Source organism: Petromyzon marinus, chromosome 11, assembly GCF_048934315.1.
Source record: "Petromyzon marinus isolate PM22_M1 ecotype Great Lakes invasive population chromosome 11, UKy_Petmar_22M1.pri1.0, whole genome shotgun sequence".
NCBI lineage: Eukaryota > Metazoa > Chordata > Hyperoartia > Petromyzontiformes > Petromyzontidae > Petromyzon > Petromyzon marinus.
The window spans coordinates 7757716-7777072 of record NC_133677.1 but is presented as its reverse complement, the minus strand read 5'-3'; the positions used below and the strand labels follow the sequence as shown (position 1 = coordinate 7777072).

General features: G+C 51.0%; 2 protein-coding genes across 2 annotated transcripts; one reads left to right on the top strand and one right to left on the bottom strand.

Annotated features, from left to right (window-relative positions):
• The first annotated feature begins 2598 nt into the window (after positions 1–2598).
• On the top strand, positions 2599–8627 carry LOC116941268 (free fatty acid receptor 4-like). The gene is made up of 2 exons (XM_032952135.2): positions 2599–2793; positions 4756–8627. The coding sequence occupies exons 1-2, from the start codon at positions 2611–2613 to the stop codon at positions 5248–5250; spliced, it is 678 nt and encodes a 225-aa protein (XP_032808026.1). The 5' UTR covers positions 2599–2610; the 3' UTR covers positions 5251–8627.
• Positions 8294–19126, bottom strand: LOC116941269 (retinol-binding protein 4). Its single transcript, XM_032952136.2, has 6 exons — positions 18970–19126; positions 16369–16490; positions 12544–12677; positions 11384–11490; positions 9798–10010; positions 8294–8695 (listed from the first exon to the last, which is right to left on the bottom strand). The coding sequence occupies exons 2-6, from the start codon at positions 16486–16488 to the stop codon at positions 8682–8684; spliced, it is 588 nt and encodes a 195-aa protein (XP_032808027.1). The 5' UTR covers positions 16489–16490; positions 18970–19126; the 3' UTR covers positions 8294–8681.
• Positions 19127–19357: the final 231 nt, after the last annotated feature.

The window sequence follows — 19357 nt, the reverse complement described above, 5'->3', positions numbered from 1 at the left end:
CGCCTTCAACTTTTACGAACGACTGAGTGTTTAAGGTTAACGATTTGTCGGATTATCTGGCTGTATAGCAAATGAAAAAATACAATTACTTTACTATGCAAGTGAAACATTTTTTATTATTATTTAAAGCTTTCGTGACTGCAGGGATTCATATTCTTGGTTCTTTCGGTAAAGTCACGTAGAAGGGAAACATTTACCAGTTGAAACGTCGTGAGAATGTTATTGTTTTATATATTTTTTTATTTTTTTATTTTCTTGTTTCCCTTCTACGTGACTTTACCGAAATAACCAAGAATATGAAACATTTATGTTTTTAATATTCATGTGTTTTTTTGTATATAGGCCCCTTTATAACATGTGCTACAGGCCCCGCACGAGCTTCATCCGGCACTGATGGGCCTCCTGTTCGCGGAGCACACTGGGATTTGGTGTGGCCGGAATTTGTCGCGCCCGACCGCCTTTGTCTCCCCAGTGCTGATATATTTATACACGTACTGCGCCGGGCACTCGTTTAAGGCCGAGTCGTTCTACGGGAAGGAATAATGTCGACGGTTCAAATGTTCGCCCGCTGATATTCATCGTGAGCGGCTAATCGCTAACCACGACCCTGCCGCTCCCCTGCCACCACACACAAAGGCAAAGACTCCCGCCCCCCTCCCCCCCATAGTCGAAACAGATTATTGAGGCAAGTGCTGTTAGCAAGCACCAATGAAGGCCGGCACGGCACACGAGGGGTTGGCTGGCCCAGCACCACACCGGGCCGCCTTTGTCTCCCCGGTGGCGATATGTACGCACCCACACCAGGTACTCACTCGAGGCTGAGTCGAACTAGGGGAGGCCCCAGGACCGATTCGGATAATCGCCTCTGGTATTGGGCCGCGAGCGGCGAATCAAACCGGGGTCGCAGGGCTCAGAGCGCAGCGCGTTATCCACTCCCCCCCCCTAAAGCCCTCCACACAGACCCGCACCCCCACACACACACCAGCAGCATCTCAGCCGCTCTCACACTCACACACTTGGCCGTGCATGCTTTGTTGTAGCAACGCTCATCACCGTCAATTCATTATTTATCAGACCCGTCACGCCGGGTGACCCAGCCGCGCAACAGCCAGCAGCGCTCAGCCAGCCCAGCTCCGCTCCAGGTGGCCTGGGCTCGCGGCTCTTCGCGGGCGTCATCACTCCAGCGTGCTGCAACTCTAAGCCGCACATCACAATTGCAGGCAGATTCCGTCTGTGTCGCTGTACGTCTGACATCGTGACCAAGACGATCTGACCCGTGCCAAAACACCCGATATACGGGTTTCTGAGTCCCAGAGAGGGAACTCTTGGCGAGATCCTTCCACCCGCAGTGGCATCAACAAGCAATTTGAGGACTGCGCCTTCAACCTCGCATCTTTACCGCGACCCTTCGGACGAAGTGTTCGCGTTGTGGAACCGCCACCACCACCACCACCAACCACCAGCGCCACCACCAACCACCACCACCAACCACCACCACCACCAGCGCCACCACGATGAGCGTGGTGGCTCGAGCCTCCCACAACGACCGATCGGCGTTCGTCCAAATGCACAGCAACGACAGCCAGCAGCAGCAGCAGCAGCTCTTCTCCTACTTCACCGAGGTGGGGCAGGCGTCGACCCACAGGCACACGGAACACCTCGTGGCCCAGACCCTGGTGCTGGCTCTCATCTTCCTCACCGCCGTGTCCACCAACGCCCTGCTAGCCGTCGTCCTCCTCAAGAACGCGCGCTCCTTGAGCCCCACGGCGTGCCTGGTGCTTCACCTGACACTCGCCGACCTCCTCTTCGTGTCCGCGGTGCCCACCGTGATGCTGGGCCGCTGGAGGGACTCGTGGAATTTCGGGGTGCCCGTCTGCAAGGGGGTCATGTACACGCTGGGCTTGGGCATCTCGTCCATGCTCTACGTGCTCCCTGCCATCAGCGTGTGCCGGCAGCTGTGCGTGAACCAGGCGCCCGGTCGTGCGCTCGCCGTTCGATTCCCCGGCGGCACCAAGGGGCTCGTCGTGGCCGTGTCGCTGGCCATCGTCGCGCTGTCCGCAGCCGGCACCGTGCCCGTTGCCATGTACTTCCAGGTGGTGACCGTGCAGGTCAAGAACCATGTAGGCGATTCCTTCCACGCGGCCGCATTGCCTCGCGACCCACCTACCTTCTTAGTTCGTGCGGGTGATGCAGATGGAGAGCGTCAGCTGCAATTTCACATTCAGGCGTGCGTGCATGTGTGTCTCCTGTGTGTGTCTCTGTGTGTCTCTCTGTGTGTCTGGGGAGCGGTGGTGTAGCGGTTAGCGCGCTGCGCTATGAACCCGATCACCCGGGTTCGATTCCCGCTCACGGCCAACACCAGTGACGATTATCTGAACCGGTCCTGGGCCTCCCCTAGGTCGACTCAGCCTCAAATGAGTACCTGGTGCGGTGTGTAAACATCGCCACTGGGAAGGCAAAGGCGGCCGGGCGTGGTGCTGGCAACCAACCCCCTCGTGTACCGTTGTGGCCTTCATAGGTGCTCACTAACAGCACTTGCCCCTACAGTCTGTTACAGGCTATACGGGGAATCTTTGTCTTTGAGACCATGATAGGCCTTTCTCCCCCATTATGGTGACCTCTAAGGGTGTAGTAACAGCACGTCGCGACGTCCCCGTGTCTCATCAGACGGTCAACATCTGCACGTTCGTGTCGCCCGCGTCCGTCTCCTACGCGTGGTTCGCGCCGCTCTCCATCCTCGCCTTCCTCGTGCCGCTGCTGCTCATGGTCGTCAACTACTGCAGGATCTTCAAGGTGGGATGATGCGACGCATCGGAGCACAGGAGCCCGCGTGCTGTCCGGCACGGTGTCCGACGTTTTGCACCGCGTGCCGGGAACTCCTTACAGGAAATTAATTCGGCGAGTTCAGCTCAGTTGTTCGGTGAATTCTATTCCTGAGTTTTCGGGGCGAAACGTCGGACATCGTGGCTTACAACATGCATTACCACCCGAACTTTTAAAGCCGTTGATTTCGGATCGCCTTATTTGCTTTCTTTTGTCGTCTCCGCCCTCGCTCGGCCTCGATAATTGTCCATTTCCCCCTTGGTAATTCAGTGCTCAAAGATGTCTGTCATATCACGGGCGCATTATAAAGGTGCGTCCTTGTTGTTGTTAATAGACTTATGTGATACTGCATTAAAGCACTTGCAGGCAGGAAACGTAAGGATAAATGTCACTCAAGTTGAAAATTAATAGTGGAAATATGCTTTGGAGTTAAGCCCTAATGAATTGTTAAATATAACTCACATTGATCAGTCTTAAGCATTGAGACCTGTGTGTCTTAATTGTTGAGACCTGTGCCTGGTTGCATAAAACATGAAAATGTCTCTTAGTTTTCGATGTAAGTCAATGTCAATTCGGGTGTCAATTTTAACTCAAGGTGTTTTAGGCTACCACCCACGGTGTCTTAAGTATTAAGTTAAATTCGTGTCATTGTGCAACACTCTCCAACCTTCCCAACTGGTGTCTGCAGCGTGCGCAGCAAACCTTTAGTGACAGAGTGGCGGAGTGTTGTACCATCGCATGAGAATGCAGAACGGAGACCGGGGAGGCGTCTGCTCCGCTTTTCCGGCCATTCCAGGTTCATGGAAGTGAACCGAGGGCCACAGAGTGTGGTCGGAACATGAATCTAGAACAGTAACGACATACTCATTGAAATGAAACTCTCTTGACACCAAATAGGGCACATAATTGTGCCTGGATGGCTGACAGGAACGAAGGGAAAATAAATAAATGCCTATGGCCGTACTGCCCAAAGAGCCCAGGCAGTATGAGGTATTCATTATTCATACCGGTTTACCCAGACCAAAAAAAAACAACCTCCCCGCCCAACAGGGTTTCATGTTCAAAGCTCAGCGCAGATGGATTCAGGAGGCCATCTCTGCCCCGCAATCTCATGGGCACCTTTGCATCATAAAGCCCTACGACACCTGGCATCCCAGCAGAGCTCGTAACCACGTCAAAATGACGAGGCATCCCATTCCATTCCCCGCGTAGTGTAACGATGAGCAGCACTCGCCATTCCCCGCGTAGTGTAACGATGAGCAGCACTCGCCCTGCAGTGCAGGCGTCGGCGGTTACGTCTCCCGGAGAGCGGAAGGTGAAACAGCGGTGCAAAGTTACTGAAATCCCAGCCGCCCAACCTTTGTCCACCCAGCCGCGGTGTGCACGGGTGCACCGCACTAATGGCGATTGGCACGATCGCGCGTGGTGGGGTACGACTTGGGTAATCCCATCTCTTCTAAGGTGTGTGGTTAGCATGGAAGAGAACACCAAAATGCCCCTTAAGGGGCTCTATAAAGGCCGATCTGCCAGCAGTGGCGTGAGAAAGAAATTGCAGGGCTGCAGCATGGGCGCCGCGGTGACGAGATGTTAGCTCCCTCGCCTGGTATGCAGGAGGTCGTGGGTTCGATCCCGACCCTGACGCCTGCTGCACATTTGGAGTTTGCGTGGCTCTCCATGGTGGCGTAGGATTTTTTTCCGGCTCCTCCGGTTTTTCCCTCCACATTTAGAAAATGCATTTGTGGAGTGTTTGACTGCTATACATTTCCACGTGAAATGATTCGTGGGCAGGTTGCTTCTAAAAAGAGCTATATAGCTTTAGTGGGCCTTACCTGGTAAAATAAAAAGTTTTGATCTCTCCGTAAGGCTTGCCTCAGGCTGATTGTCACCAAACGTCTCCATTAATTTTTGGTTTGTTTGCCGTGCCATCCGCAGACCGTTAGGCAGAGCAGAGACCGCACCTGGAGGAACGGCCTGAACCTGGGTCTCCAGCCGAAGCAGCAGCACAGAGCGAGCCGGTCCCTTCGGAAGCTCCTCCGCTCCCTCATGCTCCTGGTGACGTCGTTCTTCATCTTCTGGCTGCCCCTGTTCATCACCGTGTGGCTGATGTACCTGGACAGGGCCGCCAGTAGCCGCATGGAGAAGCTCAGCACGCCGGTCTTCACCTGGGTCGCCATCCTCGCGTTTACCAACACGTGCCTCAACCCGCTGCTCTACGGCTTCTCCAACCGCCGCATCCGGGCCCTGCTGGCCAGGAGCTGCCCGACCTGGGGCGTCCCCGCCAACCGCGTCGACCCGGGCGGCGAGCAAAGGGACGGTGGCGACGGGAGGCAGCAGTGGCGGAAGCGGAACGGATCCGGGCGGGTGCAGGCGACGGTCAGCTACATCGAGGACTCGAACGAAGACTACTCGCAGATCGAGGAAACGTGAGGCGAGGAGGGAAGTTTGAGATGAGGCGGTCGCGGCTGTGATCGTCGTCCCCATCGTGCCGTCGGGGTGGCGTCAACTGAGCTCATTGCTCTGTCCGCACGACGGTCATCATGATCATCATCATAGGTGTTTGCCAACCTTTGGCTGCCATTCTGTCACCCATCCTTTCTCGTAATGCGTCCTGCCAAGGCTCAATATTCTTAACAGTCAGTATGCTGTTTCCGATGTGTGTTTGTTATCTCATCCACTTGTTCCTATTTACGTCTCTCGGTGCAATTCACAGGACGCATCTCTCGCCGTGGTTCCGTTTCGTCTGTCGGTGTCGATGTCTTCTAATCCACGGCCAAGTCGGCAACATCCGCTGAATTAAATCTTTGCTTTGTCGCGGTGCGCTGCTTTCAATCATCAAATTTACATTTGAATCATTTGGCGGGACCCCGGGGTCCCGCAAAAATCAGGTCAATAATAATTATTATTTTTCAGTCCGCCCACTCGTGATCCCGACAGCAACGCGCCGCCCGCCCAGACTCGCACCAACAACAAGCGCCAGCAGCAGCAGCAGCAGGCGGCGATCGACACGATGGGCGCCACCCCACCGGCCAAACGCAAGCCCCGGGGGGGCGTCCGCCGCAGTCGCACGCGGCGACGACGCCCTCCGGTCAGCCGTCGATCCTCAGCTTCTTTGAATTTAACGTGTTTATGTAATTTTTCAACTTTTTACGAAACTTAGTGCCCCGAGTAGCTCTCGACGAGGCCAATCGATTGACCACTAGAGTTTTGTTGTCGGTAAGGCAACAAGGCTCGTGTCGCTACGCGGTTTTTCCCACCCCGGGGCAGTGATGGGACCCCGGGGTCCCGCCAATTGCTTCATTTGACAACAAAAAGAACCAGCGGAGTGCAATGCAGCAGGGCGTGAAATGTTAACGATTTAAATAGCGGCACGATGGAATTCTACACCTTTGCGTCCATATAGAGGGGGGGGGGGGGGCGGTGAAAAATCGTCTTAGCCGCCAACCACGTAGGCGTTTCACACCACCGCGAACCATGACAGATGCACTTTATTTTTTTAAAGCTATGATCCGTACAAAAAGTTACATTAATTGCATGTTCATTTAATCAAAACCAAGCACGAAATAAACACCGTGCTACGCCTGCGAGCTAAATCACCTGGAATGCGCCTCATCTCCCAAGGCTATCGGAAGCTAAGCAGGCCTGAGCCTGGATAGCACTTGGCGAGGGCAACCCCCACTCATAAAATCGGTGTCGTAGGCCGCAGCGGGGATACGCGGCGGGCAGCAGAGGGTAGCACAACAGCGGCATTAAATTGTACTCTTGTAAAGCTACCCACCTTCAGCAAACCGCACGCGCCAGCGCGGTGCAGTACGCTCAAATTAAGCCCCGTGACCCCGCGACCCCGCGCTCTGCGGGGAGGCCCTCCTCCAGCAGTGGATTGGCAAAAGGGATGTGCATGCGCGCACACTGAGGCACTTATTGCTAGTTATGGTGAGTAGGGCTCATTCAAAATTCGTGGGCCATGTCTGTGAGCTGGTGTTACATCGAAGAAGCACTTTATCTTTCTCTGAGGCGGGCAATAGCGGGACACATCCGCCTGTACGGCAGGTCGTGGTGTCTGTTGAAGGCACTGCAGAGAGTAGGGTTGTTGTCCGATTTGTGTTGAGTTCTCGTGTTTGTGGGTTTTCTCCAGGCGTTCTGAGTGAACTCAAAACAGGTACTGGGCCAAACATTGCAAAAACAAGTAACCCGCTGAAAATGAGGCTTGAGGTTCGGCCAGGCTTTCCTGGTTGAACGTGCATTGTTCTTTATGGTCACATAACATATGCACGGAATTATAGGTTAAATGCCCAATTTTATAAATGTCCCATATACTTTCAAATTACATATTGCGGCTGACCTCGTGACAGCAAGTAAGATGATGGTAGTCTTTATCCACCTGATGAATACTTCCGTCCCCTTTAATAACTCACAGCCCTTTGTCAATCCACTGCTGGATGAGGACCTCCCGACGCCCTTTCTGTTCGTCGAGGTCGTTTGACCTTAATCCACCATGCAGGCGAAAATCCGGTTGATGAAGGGGGTATCCAGAACCAGTTCAAATATCGTCCGCCACTGATGCAAACCGTGGCCTAGAGAAAAAAAAAAACACGTGACCGGGTTTATGTCTCAGTGCGCTGACCACTGCACCGCCATTCCATAAATCTTGCTGTTGACCTATGGCAGCAAGTGATGGGATCGTAGTTTTTTTTTCTTTTAGTGCAAACTACAATTTCCGTCGTTGTGGACACAACGTCTCGTTTGTAAAGCTGTAGGCTGGTGTTCCCCATCATGTCGTCGTGAATGGTGATGTTCCCGGCCGCCTCACCATTTGAGTTGTCGTCTAAGCAATGTTTTTGGGAACAAATTCAGGCTTGGCTGCATGTTTATTCCGCCGTCCTGCTGCCGCGTGCTGCTTGGCATTACGTCCGACGTTTCGCTCCATGCGCTGGGAATGAATCGTCAGACAACCATGGCAACAACAAAAAACGCACGCGGCGCAGCCCCCGAAAAAAAACACAGCGGAGAGATAATTTGAAGAGAATTCATAACACTGGTTCCCCATTTGATTGGTGTCTATACATGGGCTTTGTCCAAAGTGTCAATTTTATTTTTCTGAAAATGGGGTGTCACGATGAATCGTCGTGCAGAGCTTTACGGGCGTCCGGCGGAAATTAAAGCGGCGATGTTTATTTTTTCTCGAGTACGTGAGCCGACAGCTCAGTAGTTATAGCTGTCAAAGTGTGCAGGCGGTGTAACTGCAACGGTGCAACTGCAACAGGGCATACGCCCCCCCCCCCTTCAGGAGCCCCCCCCCCCGCCGCCGACTCCTATCTCTTGCACCAGGGCTCACGCCAATCAAGCTAAGCCAGTGAGACACTTACTAATGATGGACACAATGCAATACACAAACATGGTATTTTCAGATGCCCGATTATTATATATGTGTACTCACGATTATTTGTCTACTGCAATGCAAACAAGAGTGGTATTGAATTTTGTCATTGGTTTTATTGTTTCATGAATTGCAATATTTTCACAATTACAAACTAATCGTATGCGGAATTACAATCTACAAATGCTTCGTTTATATAACAGTTATTAAAGTCCATAGCTAAAATAAGAACATGACATACGATACACTTGTCATTAGCATAGAATAATCAAAACTATCAGTATAATGCAGTGTGAAGCATGTCAAACAGACAGCTGTGCGAACAAATTATTACAGCGGTATAGAAGAATACATTGGGTTGTTTATTTTTTTAAACTCACGTTACGCATATGGATGTGCTCTTTACCGAATTCAAATACAATGAACAGCGTTGTGGTTTCAAAATGTGGAAATTCACTCACAATCAATCCACATCCATTCCTGATTAAGGACACAGATCTGCGGGAAAAAAGGAGAAAATATACGAGTGTTAAAACAAGCACAGCATTGATCGCTGACTCAGAAGTGCCAAACTTTACAATAAACTTGATAACATTTTACGGAAGGATAAAGTTTTTTTTTCAGCCGTGTGTGTGTGTTTTGATGTGTCGTATGTCGTCGCTTGTAGTGGTGCGATGCTTTATGCGCTACGCTACAAACCCGTTCACCTGAGTTCATTTGTCAGCCACGGCTAACATCTTTGGTAAGTTACATCTAAACCACCTCGCCGAGGTTGACTCGGCTTGAAATGAGAACCGGGTGCAGTGTGTAACCGTCGGTACTGGGGAGACAGAAGTAGCCGTGCTGGCCTTACTTGGTGCACACTCAGAACGCTTGCCCCAACAGTCTGTATGGGGGATCTCTACGTGTGTATGCACGCACACTCGTACATGCACACGCACGCAATCATGCACGCACACTCACGTATACGCACGTGCACGATCGTTGATGTAGGCACACTCGTGCGTGAATGATCACACATGCCCGCACGAGTATGCTTACATGAGCCATACGAGTGTGCATCAACGATCGTACACGTGCGTATACGTGAGTGTGCGTGCACAAGCGTACGTGCATGCATGATTGGTAGTGTGTAGCGGTTAGCGCGCTGCGCTACGATCCCGGTGACGCGAGATTGATTCCTGCTCACGGCCACTAGTGACGATTATATGATTATATAGATCGACTCGGCCTCAAATGAGTACCTGGTGCGGTGTGTAAACATCGCCACTGGGGAGACAAAGGCGGTCGGGCGTGGTGCTGGCCACCCACCCCCTCGTGTACCGTTCCGGCCTTCATAGGTGCTCGCTAACAGCACTTGCCCCTATAGTCTGTTAAGTCTATACGGGGGGTCGTTGTGCGTGCGTGTAATATCAATCAAGCAACCCGTGGCACCTGGGGTCTGACCCGTGACCTCCTTGCCAGCGGGCGTTTGACACTTCACGTGGCCTTAACGTGCACATAGCCTGGCATAAGCGTCGTGAAGACGTCACCACCACTTGGCGGCGAATGCCGGTTGTTGTTGCTGTCGTGTGTGTGTGTGTGCGTTTGTCGCGCTCACTCGAGTGCTCCACGATGTGGTACTTCCCCGCCAGGCACAGCGACTCCTGCTTGAGGCGGATGCTGCGCTGCATGCTCGGGGTCATGCCCTTGAGCTGACGCAGGAACACGATGGAGTAGTTGTTGGCGCACGTCCCGTCGTCCGCACGCTCGCGGCACGAGTACATGATGGCGTACGAGTCGTAGTCCGTGTCCACCACCCAGAAGTCGTCTTCTGCAAACGCGTGACCCAAGCGTTAGCCCAGCGTTTTTGCTGGGCAGTTTTCAAACTAGGCGCTGTCCTCCAGACAGTCTCGTCCCCTTCACCTGATGAAGGCCGCTTGTGTTGTGGCCGAAACGTCGTGAGAATATTATTGCGTCATTTTATTTTATCAATTTATTATTTTATTCTCATTCTACGTGACTTTACCGAAAGAACCAAAGCAGATAGGCGCATGCCGTTTCGGTCGCGGGGCGTTTGCCTTGGCTGTACTTCGCCGCGCCGGTCACTGAGGGTTGCTTCAAGGCAGGCAGCGAATATGTTTTGGAGCGCAGAGGGTACAGGACAACAGTTGATCATGCTGCACCGTGCTCTGCTGCCCGCATCACGTAAGCCCGCAGTCACCGGCGGCAACACGGCACGCATGGTGGCTGCCTGCCCCAGCGCTATCAAGGCTCAAGCCTGCTTAGCTTCTCAGGTGTGACATGAACGGGCGCATCACACGTGTCCACGAGGGCATAGGAACTATTCACAATGGACAGCTCTTGTGTCAATCCGCTATGAGGCTGAAGGGCTGCCCATGCCGTTTCGGTCATGGGGTTTGTTTGACTATACTTTACCACACTGGTCAGTGCGGCTTGGTGAAGGCAGGGTGGGGTGGGGGGGGATGTGTATAACCGGTTCAGCTGTCACTTGCCACTGATGTTAGCCGTGGCTGGGAATTCAACTCAGGTGGGCGTTTTCTAATGAGGAAAGTGGATTTCCCAGAGATTGGGTAGCCTGAAAAACCCTCATTGCAAGCAAGCCTTATAAACTAAACTTTGTATACTCTTTGGTTCTTTCGGTAAAGTCACGTAGATATAAAATAAAATAAATTCAATCACGACGTTTCAGGCGCAACACAAGCGTCCGTCATCAGGTGGGACAACCACAGTAAGAAGCAATTGCTGAAGTGGGCCCACTTCATCCCTGCAGTCACGAAAACTTCAAATCTAGATTAAACTTTTTATTTACCAGGTAAGGCCCACTGAGCTATACAGCTCTTTTTCAGAAGCGACCTGGCCACAAATGATAACTCAACGAAGTGGCTTATGACATGGAAATGTAGAGCAGCCAAATACTCTAAATGCGCGTTGATTCTAAATCTGAAAGGAAAAACCGGAGGACCCGAAGAAAAATCCATGTGACCACGGGGACAGAGACACGCAAACTCCAAAAATACAGGCGTCAGGATCGGGATCGGACCCACGAACTCCTGTATACCATGCGAGGTAGTTAACATCTCATCACCCTGGCAAGATTTTGGGGGAGCGGGGAGGGGGGCATTCGTTTCTCAAAGTTGAGCCAACGGGCATTCGATTTATTTTGACGGTGTGTGGTGAGCGTACGTCCTGTGGCGAGGTAGTTGGCAAGCCCCCAGTACTTGAGCTTCAACTTGGCCGGGTTGTCGGTGTCGGTGAACGTGCCCACCATGTCGGCGCATATCACCCAGTGGCTGCAGGAGGAGAAAAAAGGTGGTGGGGGGGTGGTGGCGGCGACCGTGTGGCTAAGACGTGCGGAGGAGTTTCCATTCCATCTCGCGGGCCGATTCGCTCGCTGGCCTGCCGATGGTGGACGCGGAACGTTTCTGTCGGTTCACTTGAGAGGTAAGGGTCCATCCTATAGCCCGGAGAAGGTGCCGCAATGTTGGGTCGACGTTGGCACGTGGTTGGAAGCGACGTTGGCCCAAAGTTTCCGTATTAACTGGGAGCTGCGTGCGAAGTTTGTCCGATAGTTTTTTCCCAGCGAATGAGAGCGACGTGGCTCGCGAGTGACCTCAAGCGTCCTGAGGTTTTCTTAATTTTTTACAAAAACGGTTTTAGAAATGTTTAAAGCCCCGTAATATTAGCAATCACGAAACGTTTCAACATTTTTTACCGAGGTCAAAGGTCATGAGCCATACATCGATCATCACCACCACCAGAGGTGCCCGGTTTCTTCCGCTGCAAAATGAGTCCTTACGCAACTCTGAACGACGATAACTGCTCGGACTAAAGGGCTGTGAACGACGAAAGATGTCCCTGGTATATAACGACAATACCCTGCAGTCAAAGCACCGAGCAGCACATACGCAGTATTACAGTGGATAATTCCGAGGAGGAACACGTGGACCAGACAACCGATACCGTGCCATGCTCAAGCAGGACACGTCACACAGCGGGGATTGCGATGGCCGGCGGTGGAGACTAACGGCGTATTCACTCCCAAAGGGTGGAACGCTCCCGACAGGACGCCCGCGCCCTGAAGATGGATCGCCTCACGCGCGCGCCAGAGGCGCGGCGATTCCACTCCGCCGCTCCTGACGCGGCTATCTGGCTCGACCAGCCGAACGTCAAATTGCAGTCGCTGCTCCGCATCTGCGTAAGCCGTGCAGAAAGGAAAGGGCGCGGCGCGCAGGAGCCGGGCGGATCTTCGCGACGGCCGGCGACGGGATCGGCGAGGCCTTCATCGCACAGTGGATAGATCCTGACCGACGGCGAAGACGGCGACTCACGGCGATCGATTTTACCTAAATATGGTGACGCGCCCACGGGCAGAGGCCATCATGCACCCATCCTTGACGGTGAACTTGGCGTGGATGTTGTCCTGGAGGAAGACGCCGTCTGGGTTCTTCTTGGCCACGGCGAACCACTGTCCTGCAAACTGCACGAGGGCACCGCCGGGCGGGGGAGTCACCGCGCGTGCTACTTTCTCGTGCCGCCGCCGTCGCTGCAATTGCGGCGATGGGGGAGCAGGGGGGTGAAAACGTCTGCAAGTGGGGAGGCTGTCCGGGCTGCCCCGGCTGGCTCTGAGGTCTCAGTGTTGTCGATGTCGATCCGTGACGACGTTTTTTGTTTTGTTTTGGGTTAGGTTGAGTAAAAAAAAAATTAACGCGTCGTTAACCCGCCGCCACCCGACACAGCCGATGGGTAAGGTTTGTCACGTGAACCAAACGTGCCAATTAGTTACGACACACCGGTATGTTGGAGAGTAAACCCACAACATTTACAATATGAGTAGGACGTTTCGCTGGCGATTACAACTAGCTTCATCAGGCAAAATTTGCCAGAATTGTGAAGAAGGCTTCCCGTTTCGGTCTTAAATAGAGTAAAGGTGATGTCATCACTGTTGTTGTTGTTGATGTTGGGCTGCAATGCCTTTGTCCCAGGTTGTGCCCTGATGTTGCTCTCTCTCTCTGCGTGTTTCCCTGACCTCTCACGTGTCACCCTGTGCCCCACCGCCCCCACCTCCCACTGCGCTCTGTGCTCCAACTTCTGCAGGATATTTTTCTATGACGTTATGAGAATAGGTTTCCCCCTTTTTTCTGGCAACAAAACAGGTGTTAAGATGTTAAGACACCAAACTGAAACCTTTTACAAGGAATCATGTCTGCATTAACCACAATGCTTGTGGTCAGAATGCAAACAAAAAAAAACCTCTGATAATATATGCATTATTATTAGTTTTTTTCGGTAAAGTCACGTAGAAATAAGAAATAATGAAATTACATAATAGCGTACGACGTTTCGCAATGCAACACAAGCAATCATCATCAGGTACAGAAGAGCTAAATTTACGAGAGAGAGGAAACACATAACCGCAGATATATATACAGACACAGATACAAGAGGGGATACAGAGAGAGAGAGACGGAGGGGCACACTAAATCAAACAGGGTTTAGCAAAATTTGGAAACCACATAACGCAACACAGACGGTCGGTCAAAACACAATTAACGCATGGTCTGGTTCATTACGCTATTTCAAAGATTGCTAAATTGCAAGTTAAGTGTGTCTCTCTCCATGTGTCTCTGTGTTAACTCGTTCTGCTTGGATGTCTATGTATGTGTATGCGGTCTGTATTCTTTAAATTTCACACTTAACTTGCAATTTAGCAATCTATGAAATAGCGTAGTCAACCAGACCATGCGTTGTGTTTTCACCGACCGTCTGTGTTGCGTTATGTGGTTTCCAAATTTTGCTAAACCCTGTTTGATTTAGTGTGCCCCTCCGTCTCTCTCTCTCTCTCTGTATCCCCTGTTGTATCTGTGTCTGTATATATATCTGCGGTTATGTGTTTCCTCTCTCTCGTAAATTTAGCTCTTCTGTACCTGATGATGATTGCTTGTGTTGCAATCGAAACGTCGTACACTATTATGTAATATTATTACTTCTTATTTCTACGTGACTTTACCGAAAAAAACAAAGAGTAATTCCTGCAGTCACGAAAGCTCCAAATTCAATATATGCATTGTCCTTGAAACTGATTGGTCCACACCAGAGATAGCTTTCTTTTGAGCCTCGTCTCAAGAGGACGCGAAAAGGCGCCTTTCAGTTTGGTGTTTTAACATTTCAACACCTGTTTTGTTTCCAGAAAAAAGGGGAAAACCTATTATCATATTTTTCTATCATGTTTGAAAATTGCCTTGAGATACGAGTGCATTCAGAGGCAAATGCAACTTGTGATTGTTGTTGCTGTAGCGACTCAAAGCAAATTTGTTCAACAACTCTTTTGAATGTTTAACGTGACACACGCAACAGGGCAGTCAATGTACGTATGTGTGTTAAACTTATTTCGCACCGTACGTAGCCAACCGTGCGAATCGGACGTGCCAGAATGAGGTGACACGGGTGTCATCATCATAACGAGAAGGCATATATATAACAAAATGGGACAAAGTTTAATTTTAACTGTGCAATCCTGAACGTGTTCAATAATTATGCTTCATTATTATTTCGCACAAATGTTGTGTGAAACCCCCATCCCGTGGGCCTCGTGGAGATGTCCTACCGTGGCTCGCCAGGAGATGGCGATACATCAACAAAAATAAGTGGACCCCCACCTGTTCCATCTGTATCACATAGAACAGCGGCCTTCACTTATTTTCAGAGGGGGGCTACTTTCGCCGATGAGACATCGTCAATGTGAGGGCTGTGACACATTTGAAACCATTGGGGTTCGAGAGCAGCACGATGATGATGATGGGGTGGGTGTGTTCACGTGTTGTCTGTTGTCGGGGGCCGCAAACACATTCCTGCGGAGGGAGCTGGTAGGAACGTTGGGTTGCTCGGTCAATGGCCAGGGTCAACGGCGGCACCACCACGTGGTGTATTCCGCAAATATGCCCGACTGTGAGGGCGGGCACAAGCCGGCGTGAGTAGGTGAAACGTTGAGTTTTATAAGGGCACCACGGGGTGACCAGCCCCTCCCCACCCAGCCCCACCCCTCCCACCCCCCACCCAGCCCCACCCTCCCCACCCAGCCCCTCCCCACCCAGCCCCTCCCCACCCAACCCCTCCCTCCCCATCCAGCCCCTCCCCACCCAGCCCCTCCCCACCCTCCCCTCCCCACCCTCCCCAGCCCCTCCCCACCCTCCCCTCCCCACCCAGCCCTTCCCCACCCTCCCCTCCCCACCCAGCCCCATCCCTCCCATTTCATCCGGGTGTCCGAATACACGTGGACAGACATCCACAGACATACACAATTAATCCCCTGCCTCCTGTGATAATCCCGGTTGGGCTTCCAGTCCACTACGTTTCCTACTACCAGTATAAAGGCCACCAGGAGCCGTCAGTGGCCCGCGGGAATTACAGTGAAGAATACTGTCATCGAGTGTTTCCCCCTCACACGCATGTTTTCTCCGGATGCTCTGGTTTCCTCCCACAATGCTCGACTACTGTGCACTGGTGCGGTGTTACAGGTTAACGTTATTATTCATATTAAATTATGTACTCGATTCCTGGCCAAGGTGAGTAAATAGTTGAGTCAATGCATCCAATAATGTAAGTAACAAATTATGCGGGCCCTTCGTTGCTTTATTTATGTTTTTATTAAATTGCGCATTGATTAAAAACCAATAATAGGCTTTACGCTTTTTGGCAATAAAACAGGCGTTAATATGTTTGAACAGCAAATAGATACGTAATGCAAGGCATCAAGTCTGCATTAACCACACATTCATGTGGAAAAACATGCAAACAAACATGCTCTGAATATAATATATGAAACGGATTGGCCTTCACCAGAGAAAGTCTTCATTATGGCCGTGTCTGACCCAGTGTTAGACCACAGAATGCCAAAAGGCAAATAATACGAAGGCAAGTTGAGCAGTTATATTATTAAAAAAAACACAGCAATATCGCTTCTATCTATATACAGGCCGAGCACGGGCACAATTTTACTGTACATCTGTGAAAAATTATAGCTTTGCTCATCGGATTCCTTCAGTACAAATTAATATTCTGATTCCCAATTCGGACGATGATGGGACATTTGCTAACACGTGGTTCAATCTTTCCTGGCCCGCGAGGTAGCCGTCAGTGAATGGCGGGGGGTGGGTGGGGGTGGCATTTACCCTGGCTTTATCAAAGTCCTTCATCACAGGAATGCTGTCCACTTGGCAGTCGACTGCCCAGCAGCAGCCCAGAGCAGACGCGAGGGCCAACAGCGTGGCTAGGAGAGGAGTCGAGGCCATTCCTGACGAATATCAAAGCAACCACGCATGGAGTGTACACACATCAAAGACGAAGATATCTCCCCCCACCGCATAGCCTTTAACAGACGGTAGTGGCAAGTGCTGTTAGCGAGTAGCACTTGGCCGGCACGGCACACGAGGGAGGGGGTGGGGGGTGGCCAGCACCACGCCCGGCTGCCTTTGTCTCCCTATTGGCGATGTTTACACATCGCACCAGGTACTCATTTTAGGCTAAGTCGATCTACGGGAGGCCCAGGACCGGTTCAGATAATCGTCACTGGTGTTGGCCGTGAGCGGGAATCGAACTCGGGTCGCCGGGTTCTTACCGCATTGCTAAACCGCTACACAACCGCACCACCCACACACACACAAAGATCAAGAACACTGCATACCCACACAGCAATACATACACACACACTGCATACACTCAGCATACACACACTGCATACACACAGCATACACACACTGCATACACACAGCATACACATTGCACACACAGCATACACACACAGCATACACACACAGCATACACACACCGCACACACACACTGCATAAACACAGCATACACACATTGCATACACAGAGCATACACACACAGGATACACACACTGTATATACACAGCAATACACACACTGCACACACACACACTGCACACACACATTGCATACATACAGCATACACACTACAATCATAGCATATGCTGGATAAACAGCACACACAAACACTGCATACACACTGCACACACACACTGCATACATACAGCATACACACTACAAACATAGCATATGCTGGATAAACAGCACACACACAAACACACTGCACACACACACTGCATACATACAGCATACACACTACAAACATAGCATATGCTGGATAAACAGCACACACACACACTGCATACACATACTGCACACACACACACACACTGCATACACATACTGGATATCATGCGAGCCTCCTGTTTTATTCCCAGAAAGGGTAAATCCTATTATTATATTTTGATAGTGGCAAGGGTGGTACCATGATGTAGCTGCTCAACCCCGAGCTGTCAATGTCCTGATAGTGGCATTGTCTTGGTGCTGGTCGCCTTTGGGCGTCCTCTGCCCTAACACTGGGTTGTGACTTGGCTCTAAAGAAAGCTGTCTCTGGTGCGGACCAGACAGTTCTCAAAGACAATGCATCATCATATACTAATCAGAGCATGTTTTTTTTGTTTGCATGTTCACCACGATTACATGTGGTTAATGCAGACATGATTCCTTGCAAAAGGTTTCAGTTTGGTGTTTTAACATCTTTAACACAAACTGTTTTATCGCCAGAAAGGGTAAAAACCTATTCTTACATACTGGATCCACACAGCACACACGTCAACGACTATGGCTGGCCACCGGACAAAGACGGCGGTCACCGCATCGAGCGCTTTCAGATGCGCTTCTGCGGCCGTCTGGAACGTCTCTTCCTTCCGACATTATAAAGCACCTGAAGCTGTGCACTTTTTAAATCATCTAACTTGAAAACTAATTTCTTGAGAACTGCTTCTTGTGTTCAGTTTGTTGTCCTTCCCCCACACCTCCGATTCGCACGGTTGGCTTCGTGCGGAGCGAAAGAAGTTCAATATACACCACACATGCCCCATACACTACAAAGACCCCCCGTAAAGCCTTAACAGACTGTAGGGGCAAGTGTTGTTAGCGAGCATCTATAAAGGCCGGCACGGCACACGAGGGGGTGGGTGGCCAACACCACGCCCGGCCGCCTTTGTCTCCCTAGTGACGATGTTTACACATCGCAACAGGTACTCATTTGAGGCTGAGTCGACCTAGGGGAGGCGCGGGACCGGTTCAGATAATCGTCACTGGTGGTGTTGGCCGTGAGCGGGAATCGAACCCGGGTCGCAAGGTTCATAGCGCAGCGTAGCGCTAACCGCTACATTATCGTTCCCCATACACTACATACACATAGACACAACACACACACACTGCATCAACACACAACAACAATCGCTACACACAATATCACGAAAATGTGTGTGAACAAATCCATACAAATCTGAAAAATATATAGTTCAGACTTCTCCAAAAGCCGTCGCTTTCACGTGTTACGTGCCATCTAACTCGCAGGCTAAACTGCCACAAGGCGATAAAACAGACAACGCAGCACCCAAATATACGTTCATGCAAACATGAATACATCTTAAAAATAAAATATCCACGAGCGGAAATGAACTCTCATCTAAAATTCACGGCGAAACTCGACAATTAAAGTATCTAAAAATAAACAGCCAAACGCAGCAATCTAATTCATATCTGAAAATCAACAGCGACACACAGAGCAATACAAATTATATCTGGAAATCCACAGCGACAGAGCAATACAAATTATATCAGAAAATCCACAACGAAAGACAGACAAGTCAGTGAAAATCCAAAGAGAAACACGGCAAAGTAAACGATATCTGCACAAGGCAACACGATTTTACCCGAAAGTTGCCTGGGCTCTTGCTCTCGCCCTCGATCGGAAAAAAAATTAACGCAATGTGGGGCTTCTGGGCAGAGACCTCCAGCCTTAACTTCCCAAGGTCATCGCAACCATTGGCTCCTGCGCAGCACGTGGCAACGATGCCGCACGTGCCTGCAGAATGAATTGCTTCAACATGTCAGGCAAGTTGCGGGGGGGGGGGGTATAACAGCCAAGGGACCCTGTGTGGGACATTCGACTCAGGCGCGTGTGTGCGCAAAAGCTGTCAAAACACCGGGTCACCGTCAGGGCTCTCTGTCTCTGTCGTTCTCCGCGTTGCTCACGATGCCCCCCCCCCGCCCCTTTGTGACTCCCTCTGCTTTAAAGTCTCCCCTGAAGCTCGTTCACGC

Bases quoted from the DNA above. Each gene is read 5' to 3' on its own strand.
- LOC116941268 (XM_032952135.2), top strand. From the start codon at position 2,611: ATGGTGACCTCTAAGGGTGTAGTAACAGCACGTCGCGACGTCCCCGTG. The intron at 2,794-4,755 runs GTGGGATGATGC...TGCCATCCGCAG, and splicing joins ACTACTGCAGGATCTTCAAG to ACCGTTAGGCAGAGCAGAGA.
- LOC116941269 (XM_032952136.2), bottom strand. From the start codon at position 16,488: ATGGCCTCGACTCCTCTCCTAGCCACGCTGTTGGCCCTCGCGTCTGCT. The intron at 11,491-12,543 runs GTAAAATCGATC...CTCCTCCTGCAG, and splicing joins GGGCGCGTCACCATATTTAG to CCACTGGGTGATATGCGCCG. The intron at 10,011-11,383 runs GTACGCTCACCA...ACGCGTTTGCAG, and splicing joins CAACTACCTCGCCACAGGAC to AAGACGACTTCTGGGTGGTG.